The sequence below is a fragment of the Sceloporus undulatus genome, chromosome 1 (genome assembly GCF_019175285.1).
Source record: "Sceloporus undulatus isolate JIND9_A2432 ecotype Alabama chromosome 1, SceUnd_v1.1, whole genome shotgun sequence".
NCBI classification, from domain to species: Eukaryota; Metazoa; Chordata; class Lepidosauria; order Squamata; family Phrynosomatidae; genus Sceloporus; species Sceloporus undulatus.
Genome location: NC_056522.1, coordinates 201626417 through 201652033, shown reverse-complemented (window position 1 = coordinate 201652033; position 25617 = coordinate 201626417). Strand labels below are relative to the sequence as shown.

Here is a 25617-nt window from a genome sequence, read left to right as displayed (position 1 = left end):
AGTTGGAAACCTTCCCCTGAAAAGAAACTGCTACTCAACAAGTGTTTGTGTGAAGCATCAAATTATTTGTAACTCATGTGTGACACATTCAGATGTAACAAATTTAAAATGGACCTCTCAGTTCCAGATTTAATTACCCTATATACTAGTTGGAAACCTTCCCCTGAAAAGAAACTGCTACTCAACAAGTGTTTGTGTGAAGCATCAAATTATTTGTAACTCATGTGTGACACATTCAGATGTAACAAATTTAAAATGGACCTCTCAGTTCCAGATTTAATTACCCTATATACTCGACTATAAGTCAAGAAATTTATACCCCAAAATGGACTCCAAAATCATGGGTAGACTTATATATGGGGCAATGAGTTAATGCTTATAAATTACCTGAAAAAGTGCCCACCTATCTCTGTAGCCTCGTAACAGCTCCCCGTTTGAATCCCCGGCGCATTCCCCATCTCTCCCTGTGTGTGTGTGTGTGTCTGTTATCCCTCAGCCTTCCCGCGCAGCCAGAGCTAACAGGCACCTGCGGAGGCAAGATACACAAACACAGAGAGAGTAGGCCCAGGCTTGTACCCCGTTTTGCAAGCCATGAGCCTGGAAACCTAGGGGTGAAGGGCAGAGAGAGAGAGAAAGATCTGTATCCTGTTTTGCAATCCATGAACCTTGGGAATCTTGGGGTGAAGAGAAGAAAGAGAGAGTGGGGTCTGTCCTTTTGCAAGCCATGAGCCTTGGAGATGCTTTTGGTAAGGGGAAGAGTGTGTATATATATGTGTGTGTGTGTGTGTGTGCGCGCGCGCACGTGCCAAGGTTTGTTGCCCCTTTTCCATGTCAAGACTGGGACCCTTGGGAGAGGTCCAGAGAGGGAGATATAGGGAGGAAAGTGGTGCTTTGTTTCCCCCTTTAGATCTGCTCCAGTGTTTGACCCTCGACTTATCCATGGGTCATATCAAATTCCATTATTTTGGCCCCCAAAACTGCCCTCAATTTATACATGAGGTCAACTGATACATGAATGTATACGGTATGTTTTTTAAATTCCCTTGTAATATGACTCATATGTTGTAAAATGCCTGTTTATTTCTGGCTTATTTTATGAAGGTTAACCCTTACAGAATGTTGTAAGATTCTAACGCCCCCCCCCCCCCCCCATTACAGCATTCTTCATGCTGAAATCTACCTCCAGACATATACTAGGGTTTTCTGAATCCTTGGTAATCCCCATTTTTGCATCCCTGACTGGACATCAAAACCAGAAAGCTGAGTTGCTGACATGCCATAGATGTGCTTTGTGGGCTTTGACTTCATAACAAATAGTGTAGAGTAGTGCAAAGACAAAACATATAACTTGTGAAGTGTCTAAGTCTCTAGATCACATGCATTTCAGAATGCATGGATAGTGCCTCTACAGGATATAATTGGGGACTTGCTGCTTTTCCTGACTTTAATCTGTAACTGTAAATCAAAATGGGGACTGGAAGAAACCTGATATTTAGTGCTTCCAGCCTAAAATGTATAATGCTGCCCTGGAATTCATATTAACTGTGTTTGTCTGTTTCACAAAACAGGACAGAAAAATGTGAACAATGGCTGCTGTCTCACTACCAGTAGAAATTTCACAAGTATGATATGTTTTAGAATCCCCTGTTCTGATGCTACATTTCCTGATTTGATACAAATCATGAAAATCCTTGCTTTCCACAGCTGTGTTGCTTTCCATGTGATTTGGGAGAAGGGCAGTGATTTCAAACATCAGATTTTGGGGATAAGACAGGCTGGGTATCTTAGTTCAGTAAATAAACACTTTTATCCTCTCAGTGAATAAATCCAGATTGACATTATGGTTTGGTTTGAAAGAGCAGTCTGAGAAATTATTTATTTCTACCCTTTCTGTTTTTGAACCCTCTCTAGACCAGCTTTTACGTTCAGCAAGTCAGCATTCTGACAGCAGTGGTTTTGCAGAAGATTCTTCTACAGACTGCTTCTTGCTAAATCAGCCGCAGGTAGGTTTCTCATGTGACTGGGATGTTTCCCTCTCTGTCCCCCACTTTCATCTCCTCCCTGTTCCCAGTTTGGACCCAAGGAGGCTTACAACAGATAAAAACAAACACAGATGAAAATTAACAATTTACAAAAGTTTAAAAGAAATTCAACTATTAAAAGAATAAAGCAATGAAAAACATTTGCAAAAACATAAAACTATCATGTTTTGCAATAAATGTGAGAAGATAGGAGCTTTTTCCATTCACTAAGTGGGAGATGATTAGCAAGTTCCTTTTAAAATTAAAAGTTCTGATCTTTTAGGGTAGGACCTTGTTTCAGACTTGCTAATAGTCAGATAGCCTTTGGTGCTTCTATTTCCTTTTCCAGTGAGATAATTATAAGCAAGAAATCTAAAAGATAAGTTCTGTTTCATTAACTGTTGTGTCTGTCTCTATCCAAATAACATAATCAGACATACTCTGTTTTTACTGGTGGTGATATTTCTTTCAGTTCCACTGGCATTCATGAAAAATCTTGCTTTTATTCATGTAATACATTTTATAAGCCATGTTAAAAACATCTTACAATTTTGAAATCAATGAAATTATAAAATCTGTGCCAGTGGCATAACAGTGCAGTTCTCACACCATATAACAAAAGTGCATTATTAAGTAATGTTGCTTTCAGGTATAACCTGCTACACAAATTTCAGTTGGCAAAAAGTTGTGAATGCCTGCTCTCTACCAAGGGGTTAAGAATGTATAATATTTGGGCTGGTGTACTACTTTGGGGCAGACATAGCACAGAGCTGCCTGCACCAAGAAATAGAATCCGAAAGACCCAAAGTATACAGATATATCCATTTAGCTATTGGCCTACTTATACAATATATCTTAGTGTTCATCTGCCTTGTCATATATGATCCCAAAGATAAACAGATCTTCTCCTATGCTGTGGCATAGTTGGCTCCTACTGATGCAGTTTGTAAGTGTTTATTGGGAACAACAACATCATTTTGTTGTGGGCAGATTGGATCACATTCTGCATTTCTGAGTAGATGCACTGAAAGCCATAAAGCATGCTATGTTGGTTTGAGCCAAGACAGCTTTTGTTGTGACATTAATTTCTTAATGGACTGCTTGTCTTGGTCTTCCCTGTGCAACTGTAGTTGTGACCCTGCTAGTTTGAGCAAGAAGTCTATCTCCATGCATGCCTCTTTGTCTGTACAATGAAAAGGAAGCCAAACTCAGTGGTGAAGATGATTTTATAAAATACATGTATCATTTAGATACAAGATAAATTACTGCCCTGTTCACAGTTTTTTTTATTTCTGCAAAAGTGCAAATGTTTTGGCTCCTTCCTCATTTTTATTCCAATCTTCAATCTATTCTTCACAGGGACACGAATCCTTACAGGCCATGGGAAGCAGTGCTGATAGCTGTGACAGTGAGACAACTGTTACATCTTACAGTGAAGAACTCAAGACGCCAGTCGCTGAACAAGAGCTTTATTTTAATGAGCTTGAGGAGGAGAACTTCCTCCTCTCAGAAGTGGAGCAACGGAAGAGGGAGATGGTTTCTGAGGTGAATGCTGGACAAAGCCAGAAAATGCTAGAATGTGCAACTGAGAGTGGGGGAAGTGCAGAATTTGGCAGTGAAGACTTTGTTCGAAGGAATGAAGAATCCTCTGCATGGGAGGCAGAAGCTGATGTTTTGGAGGAAGGCAGCGAAGACAGTGATGCAGATAAAAGCAGCGAACATGAATTCCCACCGTATAAAACTCATCACATTCTTAAATCAATGTCATCTATAGAAAGCAGCAGTTCATCTCCTTCCTCTGCAGAACGGGTTAGCATTGCTTTGCAGAGAGCTCAGAGGCGGATCAGTGCTTCATCTGATTCCAGAGCTGGCCGCAGTCTCTTGAAATCAAAAGACCTTCTTCTGAAGCAAAGGCACCGAATCGCTGACCTGGGTTATCCTCTGAGGCGCTCCCAGTCCTTACCAACCACGCTCTTAAATCCAGTGAGAGTCGTTTCATCTGTAAATGTCCAGCTAGCTCCAGGAAGGCAAACTCTGTGTGGCCCTCCTTCTTTTACTTACAAATATGACACACCTGAAGAGAGTGAGACGAAGGAGAAGGAAGAAGAGAGACACATCAGCGAGGCCAACAGCAGTTCCCCCAGGTGTACATCTACACTTTTCATTGCTCCTTCCACTCAGAGGAGAGACCCTTCTCATCCTTCAGCAAACAAGGTGGTGGAGGAGCCTTGCCGGAGCAGGATACAGAGTTGCCCTCTGCATCTCCCAACACCTATGACTCAGTCATCCTGTTCTCTCCATTCACTCCATTCTGATTGCCTGGACAGGCCCTTATGTGCCCACATGAGGACATTTAGTACGCACAGCATCCCAAGCACTCCTGGCTCCTCCTGCAGTGGACTCCCTTCCCCTTTTGGCTGTCCTCACTCACTGAGACACTTTGGGCACCCCTATCAGCTTTCTACCATGAACTCACCCTCTACTGTTGAAATGCAACTAAGGAGAGTCTTGCATGATATCAGAAGCTCTTTGCAAAACCTTTCACAGGTGAGAGGCAACTGAGATCACCACTGTAGCCCTGCTTTTTGCAACTTAGTGCCCTCCTCCTCCTCCTTCATTTTTATGGGACTACCACTGTACTTCTGTCATACCCAGACATAATGACTGATGCTGGCTGGGGAGTATGCAAGTTTTAATCCAATATATCTGCAGGGTATCTGGTTGCAGAAGGTGGCAGTAGCCTGCCTCCCTCCCTCCCTCTGTGTGTTGGGAATATGTATATGAGTAGCTTAAGAATGCTAGACAAAAGTTTTCATACACAATTGCCATTTGTTTGCTCATTTAGATTTATAATTCTGAAGGCAAAGTATTAAATACTTTAATGTGTCGTCTATTCTGGCAACAAGCAAGGAGGGAAATGTGCCCATGAGTATTCAAAGAGTCCATTGGTAAATTGGGATTTGAATTCTCAAATTAAAATGAGATGCTCCATCCACTGGGTCATGTTGCCATAAATGGGCAGAATTGAAATACAAAAATTAAAATCTATAAGATAAGAATTTGCATCAAATGGGAACAGAGAACCTTGTGCTGTCTTAAGGACCCATAATATATACGCTGGTGTAGTGGACATCAATCGGTGGAAGGTAGTACTATAAAAAAATTACTTTTAAAATGCCACAAGGCTTTCTGTTGTTAAACACTATTTAGAGAGTTCTCGTTTGGTGTTCTTGATCAAAATCTGAAATGTGTCCATTTCCCAGATGCCAGTTTTGAGAGCCAGCCTAATTCAGGTATGTCTTCAGGGAATGATATGTGCAGAAACCAAGTTCATCTAAACATTAAATTCATATGGAAACGAAGGGGATGAAACAATGCAAGATTCTAATGCTATTCATATTTCTAGAAAGAATTCATAAAAAAGGGATGGCGTAGAGAGAAAGAAGAAAGCAACGAGAATCTTAAAGGTTTTAGCCACATTTTGTGTGGTTAAAAGAGCTAATGTAGCAGCTTGGAATGTTCTATAGCTCTAAATTTTCATTAAGTAACTCCTTCTACAAAGATTTCTTTCCACATCCTCCCTTCAAAACCCACTCCAGGATTTGTACTTTTATACTTCATACTACTGTCATATTCCATTACGTTTGCCAGATGCAGTAAACTCTTGTATTCTGTGCAGGGGGAGGGAAGGAAAAGCAAGGAAGTTCACATTTCTGAAGATGCATTTGCAAATAGAAACTTCACTGTTATTGAGTAGACTGGCAGTTGTTTCCCAGGAACTAAACCATAAAATCTGAAATCCACCTGATCATGAATGTGACACTTCATTGCTCATTTGGTTTGTGAAATTTTAAATTTTTCCCATGGTGTCTATAGTTTGTCATGCTCCTAGAGGTATACAAAACTTGCCTCATACTTCCATGCTGAAAAGGCCAAAGGGTGTTTTTGTGTCTGTGTGTGTGTGTATAGAGGAAGAGTCTCTAACCTGCTTCATGGAGGAAATAACATAGAGTGTGCTGCCCTCTTCCCTTTGAAGGACGGGTGGTCAGAAATTGTATTTTGTATGGGTTGGGTTGTTCTTGATGAGTATTTTTTTTTTGCATCTAAATTCATACTTTTTCTCTGGAAAATACACTCTTTGAAAATGCATATCATAGTGTTCTCCATATACCTATGCCACATCAAAGGAATTCTGAAGGATTGTTGCTTTAAGCATCCCCCTTCTACCTATCAAAATCTAAATTCATATGGATGCCTTCAGATGTCTGCATTCCTAAAACAGGTATTGAAATGAAGTCTGAGCAATACCAGAGTTGAAGAGAGACAGCAGAGACGGGCCATCCAAATGTTGTTGGACTGTAACTCCCATGATCCTTCAGGTAATGCTGACTAGAGCTGGTGGGAGTTGCAGCCCAACAGTATCTGGAGTGTCGTGCGATTTCTGCCTCTGAAGACTTTGGTCTGTAATAGGTCTGCATTTGTAACATTTACAAATAGCAGATACAGGTCTGCTAGTAGTATTGGCTATCACATGAAGTGAAGAGAATGGGAACGAATCAAAGCATGATGATTAGAAGTGTGAGTTTGGTTCACTTGAAATGCCAGGTTATTTTACCCATTGAGTAATTCAAGAAAAGCAAAAAGAGAAAGAGAGAGATTGTGTGTGGGGGCATGAGAGAGAGAGAGAGAGAGAGAGAGAATGGCTTATATCCTTCAAAGTCATCCACAATTATATTATTACCTCCCATACACGTTTCCTACTGGTTGTAATTAGATCTGTGCATCAAGTTGTTCATGTGTCTTGCTGAACTATATTTTTCCCTTTTCCTCTAGAATGCTGTGATGAGAGGCCATGATGTTACTGCAACCTCTTACAGTACTCAAAGATCATCCATTCTACCTCTTTATGAAGTAAATGTCCTTTTTCTTTATCTTTATTGTGCTCATGATATAATAATAATAACTTCAAAATGTAAATTCAAAATGTATAGATATAAGTGTTATAAAATCATAAAATTGGAAGGGGCCTCATGGGCCACTGAGTCCAGTCCCCTGCTCAGTGCAGATTCTCCAGCTAGAGCAGTGATTCCAAACTTTGGTCACCTGGATGTTTTGGACTTCAGCTCCCAGAATCCCTGAAACCTTGCTGGGGCATCTGGGATTTAAAGTTCAAAAACATCTGGAGGATCAACGTTTGGGAATCACTGAGCTGGAACATCCCCAGCAGCTAGCTATCTAGCCTTATTTTGAAGTCCAGAGAAGGAGAACCCACCACTTCTCTAGGCAATTGATTCCACTGTTGAACCACTCTTACTGTCAAGAGGTTCCTTCTAATGTTCAATTAAATCTGCTCTCCTGTAACTTAAAATTGTTAGACCTGGTCTTACCCTCTGGGGCAATGGAGAACAGGCTTGGCCCCTCCTCTCTTTCTTGAGGTATTTAAAAAGTACAATAATGGTCCGGAACAGATGGGACAGATGAAGTAGTTTCCGGACACTTTGGAAGCATGGCATTCAAATGCCACACACCTCCCAACATAGCCCGAAGCCATGTTGCGCTCTGATTCTTTGGACCTGACCAAAAGGAGCCAGGATAATTCAGCTCCTAGCAGCACGGATTGGGTCCTGTGGCCACAGCCTGCTTTGGGAGTGGGCAGTGCAGTTGACGCAATCCTGACCCACTTGCGGTTATAGCGGATTCTGGCCGCTCTTTCACACCTGTCTGCTCCAGCCCTATGTCACAAGTCTTCTCTTCAGGAGCCAAATGTGCCCAGCTCCTTCAGCCTTTCCTAATCTGTTTTTTTTTTTTTTTGTCTATACTTCTTATCCTTGTTGCCCTTCTCTAAACCTGCTCCAACCTGTCTATATTCTTCTTAAAATGAGGCACCTAGAACTGAACACATAACTCAAGATGAGGCCTTACTAGCACATAATATAGGGGGAACTATTACTTCTCTTGACTTGGAAACTGGCTATATTAATTCAGGCTAAAATACCATTTGCCTTATTTGCTGCAGCATCACATAGCTGGCTCATGTTCAGTTTAATATCAACAATAATCCTAAAGTCCTTTTCATATGTAGTACTGCTGAGTCAAGTGTCCCCCATCCTATACCTGTGCATTTGACATTTGTGGCTTAAATGTAGAATTTTGCAGTTGTCTCAACTGAATTTCATTTATTAATTTCTGTCCTGTTTTCTAGTTTACCAAAGTCCTTTTGAATTCTGTTCCTATTTTCTTTTCCTCTGGACAGAGAAGACAGAGAGGGCTGTGTAGCTGAGGCACCAAGGAGGCTTATGCCTTGTCTGCTAGGTTTCCCCACCTCTCCTGCAGCATGTCCCTGAAAAAGCACAGACAGAAATGCTTCTTTTTAAATGAAGTTCAAGAGTGTAAATACAAGTTTGTTTATATTATTCTAGAATACCTTCCAAGATCTTCAAGGGGTGAGAAGGAACCTCAACCTATTCAGAACTCAGATGATGGATTTAGAATTGGCCATGTTGCGTCAGCAGACAACAGTTTATCAGCATATGACGGAAGAAGAGAGGTTAGCAAAACAAGTGCTACCTTAAATGACTTGTCATTGTATTTGTGCCTAAATGTTGGGTTATTCCCCTTAAAATCTTCCACCCAGTTATCTTTCACTCCCAAAGCACTGTTTTTCTTTTTGGTCCACAGCCTTGCTTGTCCTTTTTGGTCCACAACCATGCAAGTTGGCAGTCCCCTCCCTTCTCCTAATGCCTCTTTAGCTCATCTAAAATCTGATACTTTATGTTTCTACCTCTGCCACTAAAATGCTTTGTTTCTGATCATAACTCACTTTAGACCACTGCCGTTTTCTCCATGCTGGTTATTTTTCCTATCCTGCCATCTCTCCTCTTCGCTCAGTTCAGAGTACTTCTGCCACGATCAGATTTTCGTCCCATTGCTTATGATCTTTCTTCTCTTGGTAAGTTCCTCTCACATTTGGGAGTGTGTGTGTTTTTTGGAAGTTAGCATCAGCTTCATGTTCTGTAGGATTTTGGAGGTTTCCAGTGGGCTGATTTTGATGCTGTAGCACACAATTATTTTAGTCTGACTTTTATAGCCATAACCAGTATATACTTCGGCAATACCATAGTTATATTTGTCTGAATTTTTTTTATTAATACTCTTATTTAAAAAAAACATCAACCCAAAAAACCTATCCCTCCAGGGAGGTCAATGAAAAATATGTTGTTTCCCTCTTCTATGTTAGCCTTTTAAGCACATGAAGTTTGATTGAGAAAGGCTGACTAGGCCTAATGTCTTAATGAAGATTTGGACTCTAATCTGCCCAGGTCCAATCTAATCTTCTAATCTAATAGTATCCCAAATGTTGTTGGATTTTGCCTCCCAGACTCCACATCCAGGGGAGATGGCATCCAACAATTTCTAGCAATAAAATCTTGGAAACCACTTCTCGAATGTTCACCCTTTGTGTCCTTTAAGAAACCTTTAAGATAGGGTGTTTCCACTGGAATCCAATTTTTGGATCATTGTAGAAGTCATCCTGAGAGGAAAAAACATAATTGTTGGAGTGTGTTTACAACTGCATTCATTGCTAAGCTTATTCTTTCACTTTCTTCTTCATGCATACTCCTTCTATGTGGCCAAGCCTGTTCTTTGCTTATATAATATACTACTACTAACTCCTGAATTTCATCTGAGGCCCTTTGCATAGCATTTAATTTACAGATTTATCAAAAACACCTTGGTTCCATCTAAAAGTCATGTTCTCCTTTAGTTAAGAGAGTTGGTGTTCTCAATTCAGCTGCAAAGGATTTGAAAAACAAAGTTAAGTATTTTGTAATGTTTCTAAAACAACCAGCAAATGCACATTTGTCTTTAGATTTGCAAAGTAGGTAGCCTTCCTCTCTCCATACAAAGACACAGATTATGAGTCCTTTGCCTGAATTCCAGTATAGTACAAATGTGCTGCAAAGATCTGAGGGGGGTGTGTGTGTGTGAGAGAGAGAGAGAGAAAGAAAGAATGAGAGAGAGAGAGAGATCATGGGTGGGATACTATTGGATTCCACAGAGATTTCCATCAATGCAACTAGGAAGAGGTAACTCCCCCAGCACAGCCCTCCCCAGCCAAAATAGATTCCAGAAACCTGGGGAACCATTGTAGCCAAGAAACAGAGGAGCACATAAAATGCCATAGATATATTTATATAAATATGCATCAGTTCAAAAACAAATCCAACATTCTATTTATGTCCACACATTTATATATAGAAAGGGTCTGTGAGTGCATTTGTAATATGTATTCAGAATGTTTTGTTTCTAGCTGTTTCTGTTGAGTGTTGTTCTGTTAACCCAGCAAGTAAAAGTTGCTAGCTGTTGAGGTTGATCCATGAATCTCACCCTTATTTTCTCACTGCTGTAGCTTTCATACAAAGCCCAAGCTAGTATGCCATCAGAGCAAATATGGTTCAGGGTCCTTAGTTTTAGTTCTTTAGTTCTCATATCAAGAGAGTAATACTTTCTGTTGCTTTGAACTTACTTGTAATTTAGATACGAAGCCGATCAACTGCAAAGTCTGAGAAAATCTGTCCGGATGGAGCTTCAAGAATTAGAAATGCAATTAGAGGAGCGTCTCCTTGCACTTGAAGACCAGCTCAGAAGTATGCACGTGTCTTCACCTTTCAGGCAACAGACACTCATGGTAGGTAGGGTGTTTTGTCCATAGTTACAGGTGATTGTCTGTAGCTTGGAAATACTTATTTGGAGCAAGCAAGCAGATAGCAGTATTCCAGTTTTTTTCTCAGAATTTCACTTTGGGAAAAAAATGTATTAAATGCTTGATGCTTTATAGAAAATGTATTTGTTTTATTTATATTTATTTAATTCAAGGATTTATAGCCCACCTTTCTCCCACAATGGGATTCAAAGTGGGAAAATGTATTGTACTTTTGCAAATATTTCTGTGTAAGGGAAGTAGAAGCACTATGTAAAGTATTCCACCAGCAATTGCAGCAGTCATATTAAGCTTTTGGTTTTGAGATGGAATAGCTTTCATGAGATTCCACATTCCAGAGGGCTAATGGAAGTCAGTAGTGGATACGCACTGGCATATTGTCAAACTAGTGGCCTTAGATCCCTTTGGAGCTGGCAGTCTAGGCAGATGGTCATTACCTCACAATCTCAAAATGGTGAAGCCATACACACTCAAGAGAAGTTCATTCTGTCCCATGGGCATGATCATATGATGGCTCCTATTGTTGCAGAGCAAGTGTAGCTAAATTACATCCTTCCAAGCCTGTTTTGGTGGCCCAGATAATCCCACATCAAAAAAATAAGGGGGGGGGAGGGAAAAGGTTCTCAAATGCTCTATGGGTCATGAGGACCCAGTGCACTGTTTTAATTCCCCCAAATACCTGCCTTTCAAAAACAGAAATTGACTTCCAGCCAGCACCTTTTTTGGCAAGATTTGTCTTTCTGAGGGTCCATTTGGCAACCAGAAGGTCCAAAGATCATAGAACTGTCCCTCCCAACCGATGTTCTCAAGTTGGGAAGCTTGAAGTTGGCTCTGCCAAAATGTTGGTTTGGGGATTTGTTACTATTTTGTCCAATACTGAGAGGTATGAAATCGGGCCTGTATTCTCTGCTAGAGTCACAACTTGTGTCCCAAACAATTTTAACATGTGTTCAGGGTAGGAGTGGGGAACTGCTGGCCTGGGGGCTGGATGTAGCCCCATGTTGCCTTTGGAACCAGTAGGGAGTTGTTTCCTCTTCAGTTTTCGTTTCCATGCATGTTAAATGCTCCCCCCCCCCCCCCCCGCCAACCAACAACAACAATTATTCACGTGGTATATTTTCCCAGTCTTAATAGTAATTTTGGAGTGGGATTTTCATTGGAGGGAGTGGGAAACGGAAAACAGGAGAAGAGAGACACAAAGAAAGAGAGAAGAAGGTTGAAAGTGAGAATGAAAGGGGCTGGGAGAAAGAGAATGGATAGCATATTGTTATTTTTGGGCTCATTCACATCTGGCCTCAGCTCTGCCCACCTGTGGCATATGATCCACCCTCCCTGGGTTGCTTTTGGAGAAACATGCTGCCACTATAAATTAGGGACCATGTTAAAATTGTCTTGCAGCAACTAACTCTCTACTGCAGTCTACCTCTCTTCCAATCTTCTGGTTTCTCTGTCCATATTTATATGAAGAAATCAATGAATTGTGGGTGGGGGAAGAGGAGAAATTTGTTTCATAAGTGGTGAGAAGGGAATCCAAAGTAGTCATGTCATTTTCATATCCTTTCTTGTTGGAGGTGGATAAAGTATAAAGAGGCTAATATTCTGGTTGCAGTAGCCCTGTTGACTGCAAGCAAATTACATATTGTCTTCTGCATGATCAGATTTTTCTTTTTCTTTTCAAGAGAAGAATGCTGATGTAGGAAGGGAACATGAACCCTTATACGTTTTTAAAATTCCTTATTTATACATTAACAGCAGCCTTCTAAAATGTCAGAATAGAAGTTATTCATTTCTTTTTTATTTTTGGCTCCCTGGTTTGAGGTTTTCTCAGAAAACTACTGTATAGTGTATATAGCTGGGATTCCTGGCCTGCAGGCCACATACAATTCCCCACCCCAAGTTATTTTGAGTCCCTCTGCCATGCCACAAAACTGTAACTTCAGTCTTTAAATAAAACACTTCCATGGTAAAAACAAGATGTATACTTCTAAAGTCTAAAGTGGTTCTTTCCCCCTCAGCATAGTGATGAATTTTATACCATGGTTAGAAGGTGGAAATACAACTGCCCAATCACCTGAATTTGCCCATTCCTACTGTACACTATGGATAATTAAGCAGCTTCCAGAAATTATTATAATCCAAATTTCTGCTTTGTTTTTCTCCTAGGGCATGTATGGAGGCAGAAGTGCTGAAAATTTGTCATGTCCTTCTCCAGTGAATGTGATAGAGCCAGTAAGTAACCCTAAATAGCAGAGTCAGGGAGGTAGATGTAGAGTTACCATTATGGCATTTAGTCTCACAGACATTTGGATGAGGAGCCCTTAGTTGGGCTACCTTCAACAATGAGCATTAGTAGCACCACGGAATAGAATCCTGGAGGTACACAAACAGCTGTGTGCCCAAAGCCCTGTGTTATCATCTTGTAGAATAAATGAGATGCCTCACTGCTGTTTATTACCAGTTTGAATTTTTTTCCTGGTACAGTCACAGTCTGGAAATGGAGGGTATGGTATCAGTCTCTCCCTCTGTATATGTATGCAGTGAATGAGATAATGGGATGTGCTGTTGAATCCATGCAAGACCTTGAAATATTTTTGTGCAAATTAAAACATGGCTTGTGCCCTAAGAGTGAAACACTGTTTCTTTTTATTTCTTTTTTTAAAAAAATTTATAGCTGGACTTTTATTAAAGTTTTTGTATTGTTTTAAATCTGTAATTGTTTTTTAATATAGTCTTTATATCCACACATCACATAAAATAAAATTCAGTGATTAACATTAAATAAACAAGTAATCAATTTCATTCCTAATTCTGTTCTCCTGAAACACCATTTCATGCCCTTGTGGCAGTTTAGGTGTGTTTCTACCATGATCAGAGGTCAAAGCAGTTGACTCTCTTCCACTCTCCTGAATCCACAGGTTTCTGAACTCATTAGGGAGCAGTCCTATCTGAAGTCAGAATTGGGAATGGGACTGGGAGAACCAGGAATGGAGACTCCTCCAGCAGAGGGCTCAGAAGCAGCATTTGACCATGGTGGAAATTCTGATTCTTCTTCCGTGTGTTCTAGTCAAGCCAGTAGAAAAGCTGTTGCTCATTCATCGGAAACAACTAAGCCCAAGCCCCATGGCAAAAGAGTCTATCGGGCATGCGTGGCTTTGATGCCCTCTCCACCAGCAAGAGCGGGAACAGGGCAGCCGCCAGAGCACTCTGAACAGCAGCCAGTATCTATGCGTGAGGCTGAGCAGAAACTTGAAAAAACTCCTCTTGCTCCTACAACAGAAGAAATTCACAGGAGCGTGGAAAATGACGAATTGCAGCAAGTCATCCGAGAGGTGAGTGAGGGCAAGTAGGTTACAGATTTCCCACTGGAGTGGATTTTTGCCACCTTACACACTTTATTAATTGGAGCTTTCAGTTGGATGAGGTTTTGCCTGAGAGCAGGCTTGGCGTAATGCCTGCAAGAGCGATATGAAGCTTATAAATAAGAGCAGAGAAAGTGAATTATGGTGAAATGATCTAGAAGAGGAGCAGGTAACTTTATATCCTCCATATGTTTTGGACTGCAACACCTATAATGTCTGAGCATTGACCATTTTGGGTGGAGTGATCACTAGACATTTGCAAGTAGCATTTGCTGGATCTGAATGGATGGCCTCTACCGGGTATCTGGCAATCCATCCTTGCAAGTTCCTATTTTAAACTTTTTTCAAGACCGTATGAATTAATCTGGTTATGCTCCCAAATAAGTGAGTGTAGAACTGTATTACTTCGTAATGTAGAACTGTATTACTTCGTTCTTCAACAGAGAAATTGGCCTAGTTGTTTGTTTTGTATATATTTCAGAGGAGGGCAGCTGAGTGGCAACATGCATTTAATTAAATACACGTCACATCTCATAAATACCAAAAGCATCAGCCTTCCATTGTTTGTTTCCAAATTCCTTGCAGAGAAGTCCATTAGTAAGCATTCTTGATTTTTTTTTCTCCCCACAAATGTTAAACTCATGGCTTACTGAATAATTCCTCTGCTTCTGTGTACTTGAATTATCTTATTTGCAAAGGGTGTGAGCATAATAAATATGTAGTGTTTCATATCATGCCTCAGTGGACTGTAATGTGTTTGAAGCTTTTGCCCTCTAACTATTTACTGGAATAGAAAAGAACTCACTATTCCTTCAGATAAATGAGAACATATCCACAGAAGAAAACAGCTTATAGTACAGTTGTTCTCCCTTGGTTTACATACTTACATTTATTCTCCCGTGGTTTATGGAACATACAGCCTGGCCTGTCATTTGTGAGATATAACAGTACCAAAAAGTTAAGTTAACCCACTGATTAGGGAAAGAGTAATAATTTTAAACACATTGTTCAAAGAAAAGAATATGATTTCAGATTTAAAAAATGAAGCCATGTGGTCTTGAAGTAAAAGCAAAAATCAATAGTAGCTAGTAGTATTTTCTTATACCCCTAAAATTTTACAGAAGTGCTACACATAGCATTTTTGTAACATTTTGTTGAACCTAATAAAGTTTTGATTTATATGAATTCTAGCATTTAGTAAATATTTATGAGCAGTTTCTATATTATTTTTTCAGAATACATGTGCAGTTTTGCAAGTCTCACCAAAGCTTGGTAAGGAGGAATATTGTAGGCATGTCAGAGAACTAGTTTTGCAGAAGCGTCTTCAAAAGCAGCAAGCTTTCATTAGATGCAAGCATTTTATCTTTTCAAGTGGGATCCAAGCTGTTTTGAGAAGTGATGCTAGCACATTTTAAAATGTTCTTTAGGAATACACTCAGCTATTAAGACATTTTTTTAAAAAAGAGTTGCTGTACTTTTTTTTTTTATGTGCTGCCTTTCCTTCACAAACATTACTTAACAAAGTGCAAAAGTAACCTTCCTCCTTGTAGCCAGCATACTTGGATGCAAAGGTCTTCCAGCTTCCTGCCAAGGTCACACAGGAAGCCTTGCTGTTGCAAAGCCAGGAATAGAACACAAGTTCCCTGTTCCTAGTCCGGTTCCCTTCCCACAAAGATGAATCCTTTTCTCTTGTTGGCACATCCATTAATTATGCTAATTTGGGATGACTTTATCAGTTTGCTTCAGAGTGCAGCATTTGTTTCCTTCTAATTAGTTTCTGGCTTTTAAAAAACATCTACCCTTTTATTTGGTAGAGAAGCAATTGTCCCTGAAGAAGCAAATCCCAAACAGTGAACTGCCATCAGAAGCCACCAGATACAGAACTGAGAACTGATGGTTCTACTTAGAGCAACTGTCTACAAAATTATCAGTTCTTAGTTAGGAGCTAGGGCTGCCACTTGGAATATATTCCTGGGCAGTTAACTATTCCAGGAATTAGACACTGTGAGTCTTAGACAGAAAGAACTTTTAAAAAGCTCTGTGTCTGGGAAGTGACTTCAGACAATGGTCTTCTTGGTCTGGGTATGCTTGAGGTTGTTCCTTGTCTTTGGCTCCTGTTTTTTTTTCCCTCCTTATTATTGACCTTCCAGCAAAATTCCTGGCAAGATTCCAGCAAGTTTCCCAGTTGCTCATCCCAATCTGGAGTCCATTCTAACATCATACAGTAGTATGATGGCTCTATGTCATGCCTTATGTGTCTAGACACTAACACAAGGCAGCCTAAAGATCTCAGGACAGTGCACACCCACACCCACTGGGCACCTTAAATCAGCCTTATGCATTAAGGGTTTCTTGTTCTTTCAGACACACAGTTGGCCTTCTAACTGGGTTGCTTTATTTTAAATGTTTATAAGCCTGTCTATTCCTAAAGTATGTAACCCTTACAGCAGGCAGATACGACATTTAAGAGTGTGTCCAGAGGAGGCTGACTAAGATGGTGAAGGGTCTGGAAACCATCCCCCTATGAGGAGAGACTTAGGGAGCTATGTATGTTTAGCCTGGAGAAGAGATGGTTAATAGGTCATATGATAGCTCTGTTTAAGTAATTGAAGGGGTGTCAAATTGAGGATGGAGCAAGCTTTTTTTCTGCTGTTCCAGAGAATAGGACCTGGAGTAATGGATTCAAGCTACAGGAAAAGAGATTCCACCTCAACATTGGGAGGAACCTCTTGACAGTAAGAGCTGTTCAACAGTGGAAAATAGTCCCTTGGAGTGTGTGGAGTTTCCTCCTTTGGAAGTTTTTAAACAGAGGCTGGAGGGCAATCTGTCGGGGTGCTTTGATTGTGTGTTCCTGCATGGCAGGGGGTTGGACTGGATGGCTCTTGTGGTCTCTCCAACTCTATGATTCTGCAACTCACAGGCCCATGTTTTGTTGCAGAATTTGCACAAAAATAGAGCTAGGAGTTAGGCAGACATAGTCACTTGTTGTAAACAATTGTAATATAATTTGTTGTAAATAATATTTGCTTACTCAAGGTAATATGCTGCCTCATGCAACCATGTGTTTTCTGGTTCTGGATGTCTGCATTGTGATATACCCTTGATTCATGTTCCACAAACACTCCTGTGGAATTTGGACCTGATTAAACCCAGCAGTACATTGAAAAGTCTCATTGGGATGAATAGTACCCCAGATTAAGGCACTCAGTAGAAGTTTGTTTGTTAAAAAATTGCCTATATGAGAGTTAAGATAGAATCAAGCTAGAAGGAGTTTTATCTACATCCTCATGCATAGGTGTTACGTCAACAGGACCAGCTCCAGACAATTTGTTATCTGAGGCAAGGGACAACATGTACATACAGGCTCCATGCACTGACCAGATTGCCAATTGAAATTTCAGCCTCTACTGCATCAAGATAGTTTTAAAAGTTCACAGCAGGCAGCGTGGTACACATACAACTGTCTTCTCTAAGATGTTACTGCCACTGGTTTACCTAGCAACTGCTGCCTAAGATGATTGCCTCACTTTGACTCATGGCATCGCCAACCCTGTATACCAGATGTCACTATTGGGATTATCCAGGGCCAAATGAAAGGGCAGACCCTGATCTCTGCATTGGGCTGCTCACTAGGAAAGGAAGATGAACACCTACCATTTTAACTGATTTTATCTACTTAAGAGGCTTATATTCCATTTTTTAAGAAATGCCATCAGGATAAAGTGCATGATGAATGAAGAAAAGCGTAACAGATGGCAACTCATATAAAAATATTAAGTTAAAACTACAGAAGATGAAATGGTGTACAAGAAGTGAGATAAAAATAGCTAAAAGTGATAAGATGATGCTAAATCCAGCTAAAAGGCTATGGTGTGTGTGCAGGGGAGGGACACAGAAAACCCTTACTTCATCTAGTAACAAAAGCAATCAGTGAACAAAACTAGTGATTGGGTTCCAGGTCCTGGGTGCCACCACAGATAAGGACCTTCCACTTTTGAATGCTTGTTGTCCAAAGAATGACCTTCTCAGATAGGTCCCTATGGAAAAAAGGATCTTTAGAGATTCCTGCCCCAGGGTGTTAATGTTTTTGGGCACTAGTGCTTTGATATCCACTCCTGCTGGTTTGTACTCCCAGGTCAAAAGGGAAAGGGGAGAGAGGTGAATTAGTGGGCCAGCAATCTGTAACTGTTGGCAATGTTAATAAGAAGAAAGGATAACTTGTTAGCTAATGAGAGACATTCCATCTGAACAAAGAAAGATTTATTTTAGAAGCCAAAATTACATTGCACTAAGCTATGAGTACCAAGTGTTGTTTCAACTGAGGGTCTTTCACAAATTTTGAAGAAAAATAAAGGCATGGTCACAGGCCTAGGAAAGTACTGTTTTGATGTACCGGCTGCAATCACATGACATGACAGGCCAAGGACCCATGGTGACAACCAGATTGCGGAGGGGGCAGCTAAACAAAGTCTCTGGTCTTTTTCTCCTCCCAAAAATCAGAGAAACAACCATAAAGCCATGGGTTCTTTCTTGAGTTTGTTGGGAGGGAAACAAACCAGATACTGACTGCACCCTACAACTGGATGACATGACAAATAAACTGCTAAGTGAAATTACACATACAGTAAAAATCCCTGTTCAGGCTTTGAGTATTTTGCAGAGTGTAGCAAGTGTAACACCATCCCCAGGCAAACATGAGAGTAGCTTGCCTTCTTCCCAACTTTGACACTATAGAGCTGGCTGCGGACTCTCTCAAGAGCTCTGCATCACACCAGTGACTGAAATGTTGTAAGCAAAGTGGGGATAACATAAATATAAATAAATATAGACTGGCAAATACAGTAGCTTAAATTAAAATACGATTTTTCTTTTCAGATCAAAGAATCTATTGTTGGTGAGATCAGAAGGGAGATTGTCAGTGGACTGTTAGCAGCTGTCTCTTCCCCTAGCAGATCTGCTAACACTAAGCAAGAAATGCAACCTTGAATCGGTACTACAGGTATCTTCTTTAGTACTCCTCACCTGTAATCTCTGTTGACAGATTTAGGATTTTCGTCTATAAAATACACATAGAAAATGTGTTTTGAGTTCCCAGAGAGTTTTAAACCACTCACTCATTTATTACATTGCTGTCCTGCCACCTATCTAGGAGTTGTTCTTTGAATCCAGAGAAGTGAGTTAATATAGAATTAGACTAGAGGACTTTCAATAAGACACATAAGAGACTAGATCTGGGTTTAAACACTTTGTATGTAACATTTATTCTAACATAAGTAACATTTATTCTAACAAATTAGTCAGCCCTTCTTATACACGGATTTTTTATACACGGATTCAAGCATACACGGTTTGAAAATGTCCCAAAAAAGTATACATTTACCTTGATTTTCCATTTTTTATAAGGGACACCATTTTGCTGTGTCGTTATATTTAATGGGACTTGAGCATACACGGATTTTGTTATACACAGGGGATCTTGGAACCAAACCCCAGCGTATAACAAGGGTCCACTGTACATATAAAGAGGCCTCATTCATACACACATTCCTACAGTACTCATGATCATGACTCTTCCCAGAGGTTGATCAGTTCTCTGAGTGAGTGGTCGGTGTCATTAAAACTGATTCTGGCAGAGTAGCGCCATGGTTTTGAAAATTCCTTTATACTTTTTAATATCTGTGTCATTTTTCTTGATCGATGTGTTTTTCCCATTCCATTCTTGTTTTAGTACTCCTTACATTAGATTGTATTGCACACATTCCATTCTTGTTTTGGTACATTTCAGTTTCATGTCCTTGCATTATGTTGTCCTTATCTTTTAAGTTGCTTACGCACATTCCGTTTCAACTCAGCAGCTTCAGATTTTCTCAATTCCATGTGCCAGATCTTTCATTGTATTCTCCAGCTTCTAATTATGTCACATAGACACATAATATACTACCTTGACTCCAAGAAGGACAAGAGATGTACAAGGTTCTGCTGCTGTTCTGTGTCTTCATATCATTTTTGCCTAATGATGACCCTGAGACAAACCTATCATGGGTTTTCTTAGCAGAATTTGTCCAGAGGGGGTTTGCCCTTGCCATCCTCTGAGGTTGAAAGAATTCATCTTGACCAATAACACGCAGTGGGTTTTCATAGCTGCGTGGGAGTTTGAACCCTGATCTCCTAGTTTCCTAGTCTCAATACCATACCGGCTCTCAGAAAGTTCTGCTTCTCCTGTTTTTACCCTCGGAACAGTGCTGTGAGATTAGTAATAACTGGCCAACTTTAACCTAATGGTTTAACAGAAATGTGAATATGTCTCCCCAGTTCTAGTTTAACAGTCTAACCATGGTAACATGATAGACCTTTTCCTATTCATTCTGCCCTCCTTTAACATTAAGTACTACAACTGCAAGTAAATAGACCTGCTCTTGTTTGCTTTGCTATTTCTCTTTGAAGTATCAGCTACTTGTGCCTATATGTCATAATAGTTATTGAGAAGTATAAAAGACACAATTACATGCTGAAGCCATTTGTAAGTTAGCAGTGGTAGATGGATGCTCTGGTTAGCATCGATATTTTATATTCTTTCAGTTTAAAAATAATACTCCAAGGGTTGATCTGGATCACCCATTTAATAAATGCACTCCTGCTTTAGTAATTAAGTAATTCCTTCTTACTTCACATTATGACTATATAATATTTCTTTATTTTCTCAAAGGTTGTCATGTGGTCCAGACACACTGTACCCTTCCCCATTTTGGAGCATGTGTGTCTATACTCTGGGGGACAAAAGCAATGGATACTGTATACAATCCACAGTTGTATGTTATGCAACGCCTGACTTTCTGCCCCTCTGCTGTGACCTGGACTCTTCACCTTACTACTGCCCATGAATTTTCAAGAGAACTATAGCTATTGCAAGCCTTAATATTTATTTGGATGTTCCTACTGTTCATTTGTGCAGAGCTCATATTTCTTGATAGAGGCATTCCTTGTAAGACTTGAAGACTTCTGAACCTACCCTACTTCAGTTATAAATAGTCTAGGATTGATTGGTTTTTTTAATCAACTTCAGCAGCAATAAAATCTCCCACTGACCTCTGTGAGGTATTTAACTGTGCAATAATTGGTCCATTCTGAGAGCTTGAAATAACTATTTCTACTGCTGTTACTGAGTGCCACTTCAAAAGAAGAGGATAACCTGTTGTAAAAAATGTTATCTCTTGGAAGAAATTCTTGTTTCTAAAATGTAGAGAATTATATGAACTCACATAAAACTACTAAAGATGCTTACACTGAAAGACTTTATCTTTCTTAAAATAATAATAATGTTCTGTTTCTTTAATTTTCCTTTTTCTTCTCTGTGCCTTGTCTTCGTTTCATTTTGTTTTGTTTTTAAAAAAACAACCCTTAATATATATTAACTACTCAGATATATAAGGAGGTGGCATTTTTATTAAAATGTCTTTAAAACACTAGTTTAAAAAAGTGGTATGTAACTTGGAAATGAATGGTTTGGTAGTTGTTACAGGGAAGATGGAAGGAACTAGTTCCCTTTCCCTTCTCTGCAGTTTTCCTGCAGCCTTGAGGAAAAGGCATTTATTGCTACAGATGTAAAGATCAGAAGCATGTACGCAGATTTCTTGATGTACAGCTTTCAAGCTATGGCTACTACAACAATGTTTCTATACCACTGGGATTTCTTTCTTTTTAAGATGGTTGTTTCCAGATCATAAAAATGTTCTGATTGTGTTGAAGACACAATCAATGACTTTTAAAATCCTAACAATATTGTATGAAAAAATTGTCAAGGAGCTGCGTTTCCCTGGAATATACACAAGCTCTGATCTCTTTATAAAAGAGAGTGTTAATGCCAATAAAATTATTTATTTTGCCTAGATGTCTGCAGTAGTGTGTTTTTAAATAGTCACTTTTTTGAATCAGTCCTTGGGTAGACATTTGTGAAACTAATCTGTTACATCTTAAAAACAGGTTTATTCATGTTGATGGAATTGTATGTGCCACATCAGATAAAGTGTGTGTTTCAAAACAATTCTTAAACTTAAGTATGTGCCATCACAGATGTATTTAGACAAAAAGTATTTAAAGGAAACTAGAAAACATTCTTGATTTTTCACGGGGGAGGGGGGAATTCCTGTTATTGCTCTCTGTGCTATTTTGAAAATGTAAAATGGTTACATTTTAACCCCCCCCCCAAAAAAAACCTATAATGAGTTACAGAGAACTAGGCAACTTCTAACTTACTGCTTCCAAGTTTTGCATAGGTAATGCAAACCATCCTTTCAATCCTCGATGTAACATTAATTGTGTTAGTTCATATTTGTATTATGAAACTGAGTTTCAGGAAAGCCTGCCACCTATGATCTCCATCATAGGAGGTGTTTTGCCTTTATTTTGTGAAGCTGACCTTTCCAGTCTGTAGCCTGAAAATTAAAATTGTGAAATGTTTATATTTTCCATATGTAAGCCAGATCAACAACACTGCTGTAAATAAGTAAAATATTTATGGTGCAAAATCTAAGCCAAAGCTAGAATCACGTGGAGCTTCATATGATGTCACCTGATCTTTCTGTGAAGGCACCCATTAGATTGTGATTTTAAAGGTAGGATCCAAGGGAACTATAATACTTATATCCAGGTATTTGACTGCAACTCAAGACAGTATAGCCAGTGGTGAAGGATGATGGGAGGTGCAGTTCAATTACTTCTGTAAGGCCACATTTTCCTATCCCTGATCTATAGAATAATAATTATATCCCTGAAACAAATTCCTTAGTATTTATTACCATTCGAACAGTTTTATATTGCCTCACTTGGACCCTGATTTATAACTTCTCTCTGTCTGGAAAGCGCTGTAATTGTTCACTGATTTTCTTTTACCAGGATGAAACAGGTAATTTTAGCAATGTTCTTCCCACCGTGAGAAAGTCTTCAAAAACACTATTTTCAAAGCCTATTTGTAATTCAGGACTTAGTCTGTACAAAATGTCACGTAATTGGTTTGCACAGAATACAGGAAATAGCATTTTCTACACACAACATTATATGTAGAAATATTTCCTGTTATATTCTGTGCAAGTCTAGCTGATCCAGAACACAAAGCAGTACTCCTTATTCATGTGGGTGCCAGTTATGGTGCTGAGAACACCTTTGAGCAGATCACCTTGGACTATGAAGCCCTGGGCAAGAAAGCCAGGACACCTGGGACTGAGCAAACACTGGCACTAGCAGAATGATTAGAACAATTGGATGAGCAATTGCAACCATTAAGCCTTCGGACCTGACAGGCAGAAAAGAAAGCAGACCAAAGATGGTCAATGAGGCTTCTTGCCATGGAAAAGGAGATAATCTAGAGACATCTCTAATCCATGTTCTCTGTTGGGAACAATTGTCCTGATACCTGAAACCTTGATCTTTGGATGGGGTGAAAATTTTGGCTCTCAGGATTTTGAACTGGTTTTACTTCTCTGCTGCATGTCTAGTTCACAAGCGAACCCTCCCAGGCAAGTTGGCTATCTAGAGACTTTGGCCTGTTACAGACTGCCAAAATAAAGCTGCTTCGGGTCTCTTTGGAGGTATGCTATTTAAACGCATGGGTCCTACAAGTCCAGAGGTTGCGCCAAAGCCATACTCCATTCCTAAGCACTGGAGTGCAGCTTTGGGTGCAGCTTCTGGATTCTTAGGATGCATACATCATTTAAACAGCATGCCTCCAAAGAGACCCAAAGCAGCTTTATTTTGGCAGTCTGTAACAGGCCTTTGTTTGATTTACTGGCCTTGTCTTATCCGACATTATCTGAAAAAAACTAGGAGTAAATTGCTTCTTCCCTAGCAACAGTCTGTGTGCATGCAGGAACCTGAAGCAGGACAAAAGGTGATGGACAGTGCTTTTCTGAAACAAATATAATAAATCTCCAAGGTGCAAGAATTAGTAGAGGCAGGGAGGGAGGGATTCAGTTACTCTGATATCTACTGGGAGACTTAACTGCTAAGCACAGGCTTTTTGACAAATTCCTGATGTACCTTGCAGACAGTTTCCTTTTTCAAAAAGTAAGGGATGGAAGCAATCAGCAAGCCTGGACTTGAGCCTAACCAATAGGGAACAGTTGGTCAGGGAATCAAAGCACTTGGTACTTTAGGGAAAGTGACCATGTAACATTAAAATTAGCAATTGTGGAGCAGGGCAAAGAAGAATATAGTCAAACACTTGGGTTTCAAGAAATCTGATTTTAACCAACTCAGTGAATTACTGGATAGAATCCCATGGTTAGAGACACTGAAGGAAAAAGACACACACCATGGGTGGGAGTTGCTAAAAGTACAATCACAATTCCATGGAAGAAGAAAAAGGCAACACCTGAAAAAGCCAGTGTAGCTGAACAGCAAATTTGATGAGGAAGTGAAAAGAACAAAAGAGGAATGGAAGGAAGGACAAAGCACCAATGAAGAGTACAGATATGTTGTTCAAGTTTGTAAGAGCAATGTAAGAAAAGCTACAGCTCAAAATGAGCTGAGACTGGCTAGGGAAGCGAGAAGCAACAGAAAGATTTTCCCCCCAAATATTTTCAAAGCAAGAGAATGACCAAAGGAACAGTGTGATTGCTGATCAACAAGAATGGTTGGATGGTAACAAAGCACAACTGCTGAACAGCCATTTTGCTTCAGTCTTTTTCCCTAAAGAGAAGTATATGTTTCCATAAGTGGGGATACTGGCAAGGAATTCAGACTGTAAATTAAGATTGATAAAGAGAGAGTCTGGAAGCACATACTTAACCTAAATTAGTTGAAATCTGCAGGACCAGATAAACTGCATCACAGAAGGAATGTGCTGATGCATTCTTTGAATATCTTACTATCATTTTAAAAATATCTTGGAGAACAGGTGAAGTGCCAAAGGACTGGAGACCAGCAAATATTCTCCCTCTCTTTAAAAAGAAAGAAAGACCAGAAAACTACAGACCAGTCAGCCTGACCTCAGTATCGTCAGAAAGTATTCAAACGTATTGTGCAGGTGTCCGCAAGTATCTTGATGACAATGCAGCATTTGGAAGGATCCAGCATATGCTTATCAAGAACGAATCCTGCCTAATTAATCCTATATCTATTTTGATTAGAATACTGTGGATGTCATTTATCCAGATTTCAGCAAGATTCCCCCATAATATTTTGATTAGCAAACTAATTAGCTGAAAACATCTAACAGAAACAAATGCAAAATTCTACATTTAGGCCACAAAACCCAAATGCACAGGTAAAAGATGAGGGATTCATGGCTATGCAGTTCATCAAAGACCTTGGGATTAATGGTGATCATAAACTGAACATGAGCCAGCTGTATAATGCTGCAAAGAAGGCAAATGCTATCTTATGAGTCATTCACACTCACTTTTTTGTACTAAGGAGATGCAGATCTGTGCAGTGATGTGATACTGAATCGATGTTTACAGTACATTTAGAGTGATCGAATCTCCCCAACCCGGTCTGGCATTCACACTGGTGCCAGTTT

General features: G+C 39.8%; 1 protein-coding gene across 7 annotated transcripts in view; it reads left to right on the top strand.

Moving 5' to 3' along the window:
* The window catches only part of ITPRID2 (ITPR interacting domain containing 2), a 114457-nt gene extending 92467 nt beyond the window's left edge, over positions 1 to 21990 (top strand). For 3 of the 7 annotated variants that reach the window (XM_042479782.1, XM_042479790.1, XM_042479771.1), the window contains exons 11-20: positions 1569 to 1622; positions 1912 to 2003; positions 3381 to 4568; positions 6855 to 6932; positions 8441 to 8568; positions 10560 to 10710; positions 12907 to 12972; positions 13659 to 14072; positions 18978 to 19101; positions 20809 to 21990. In XM_042479782.1, the coding sequence (XP_042335716.1) occupies positions 1569 to 1622; positions 1912 to 2003; positions 3381 to 4568; positions 6855 to 6932; positions 8441 to 8568; positions 10560 to 10710; positions 12907 to 12972; positions 13659 to 14072; positions 18978 to 19088 (2282 nt within the window). In that variant the 3' untranslated portion in view covers positions 19089 to 19101; positions 20809 to 21990. Of the gene's footprint in view, positions 1 to 1568; positions 1623 to 1911; positions 2004 to 3380; positions 4569 to 6854; positions 6933 to 8440; positions 8569 to 8846; positions 8971 to 9786; positions 10711 to 12906; positions 12973 to 13658; positions 14073 to 18977; positions 19102 to 20808 lie in introns of those variants that run through there. The other 4 variants (XM_042479798.1, XR_006105071.1, XM_042479808.1 and 1 more) reach the window with 4 other exon arrangements.
* The last annotated feature ends 3627 nt before the right edge of the window (positions 21991 to 25617 follow it).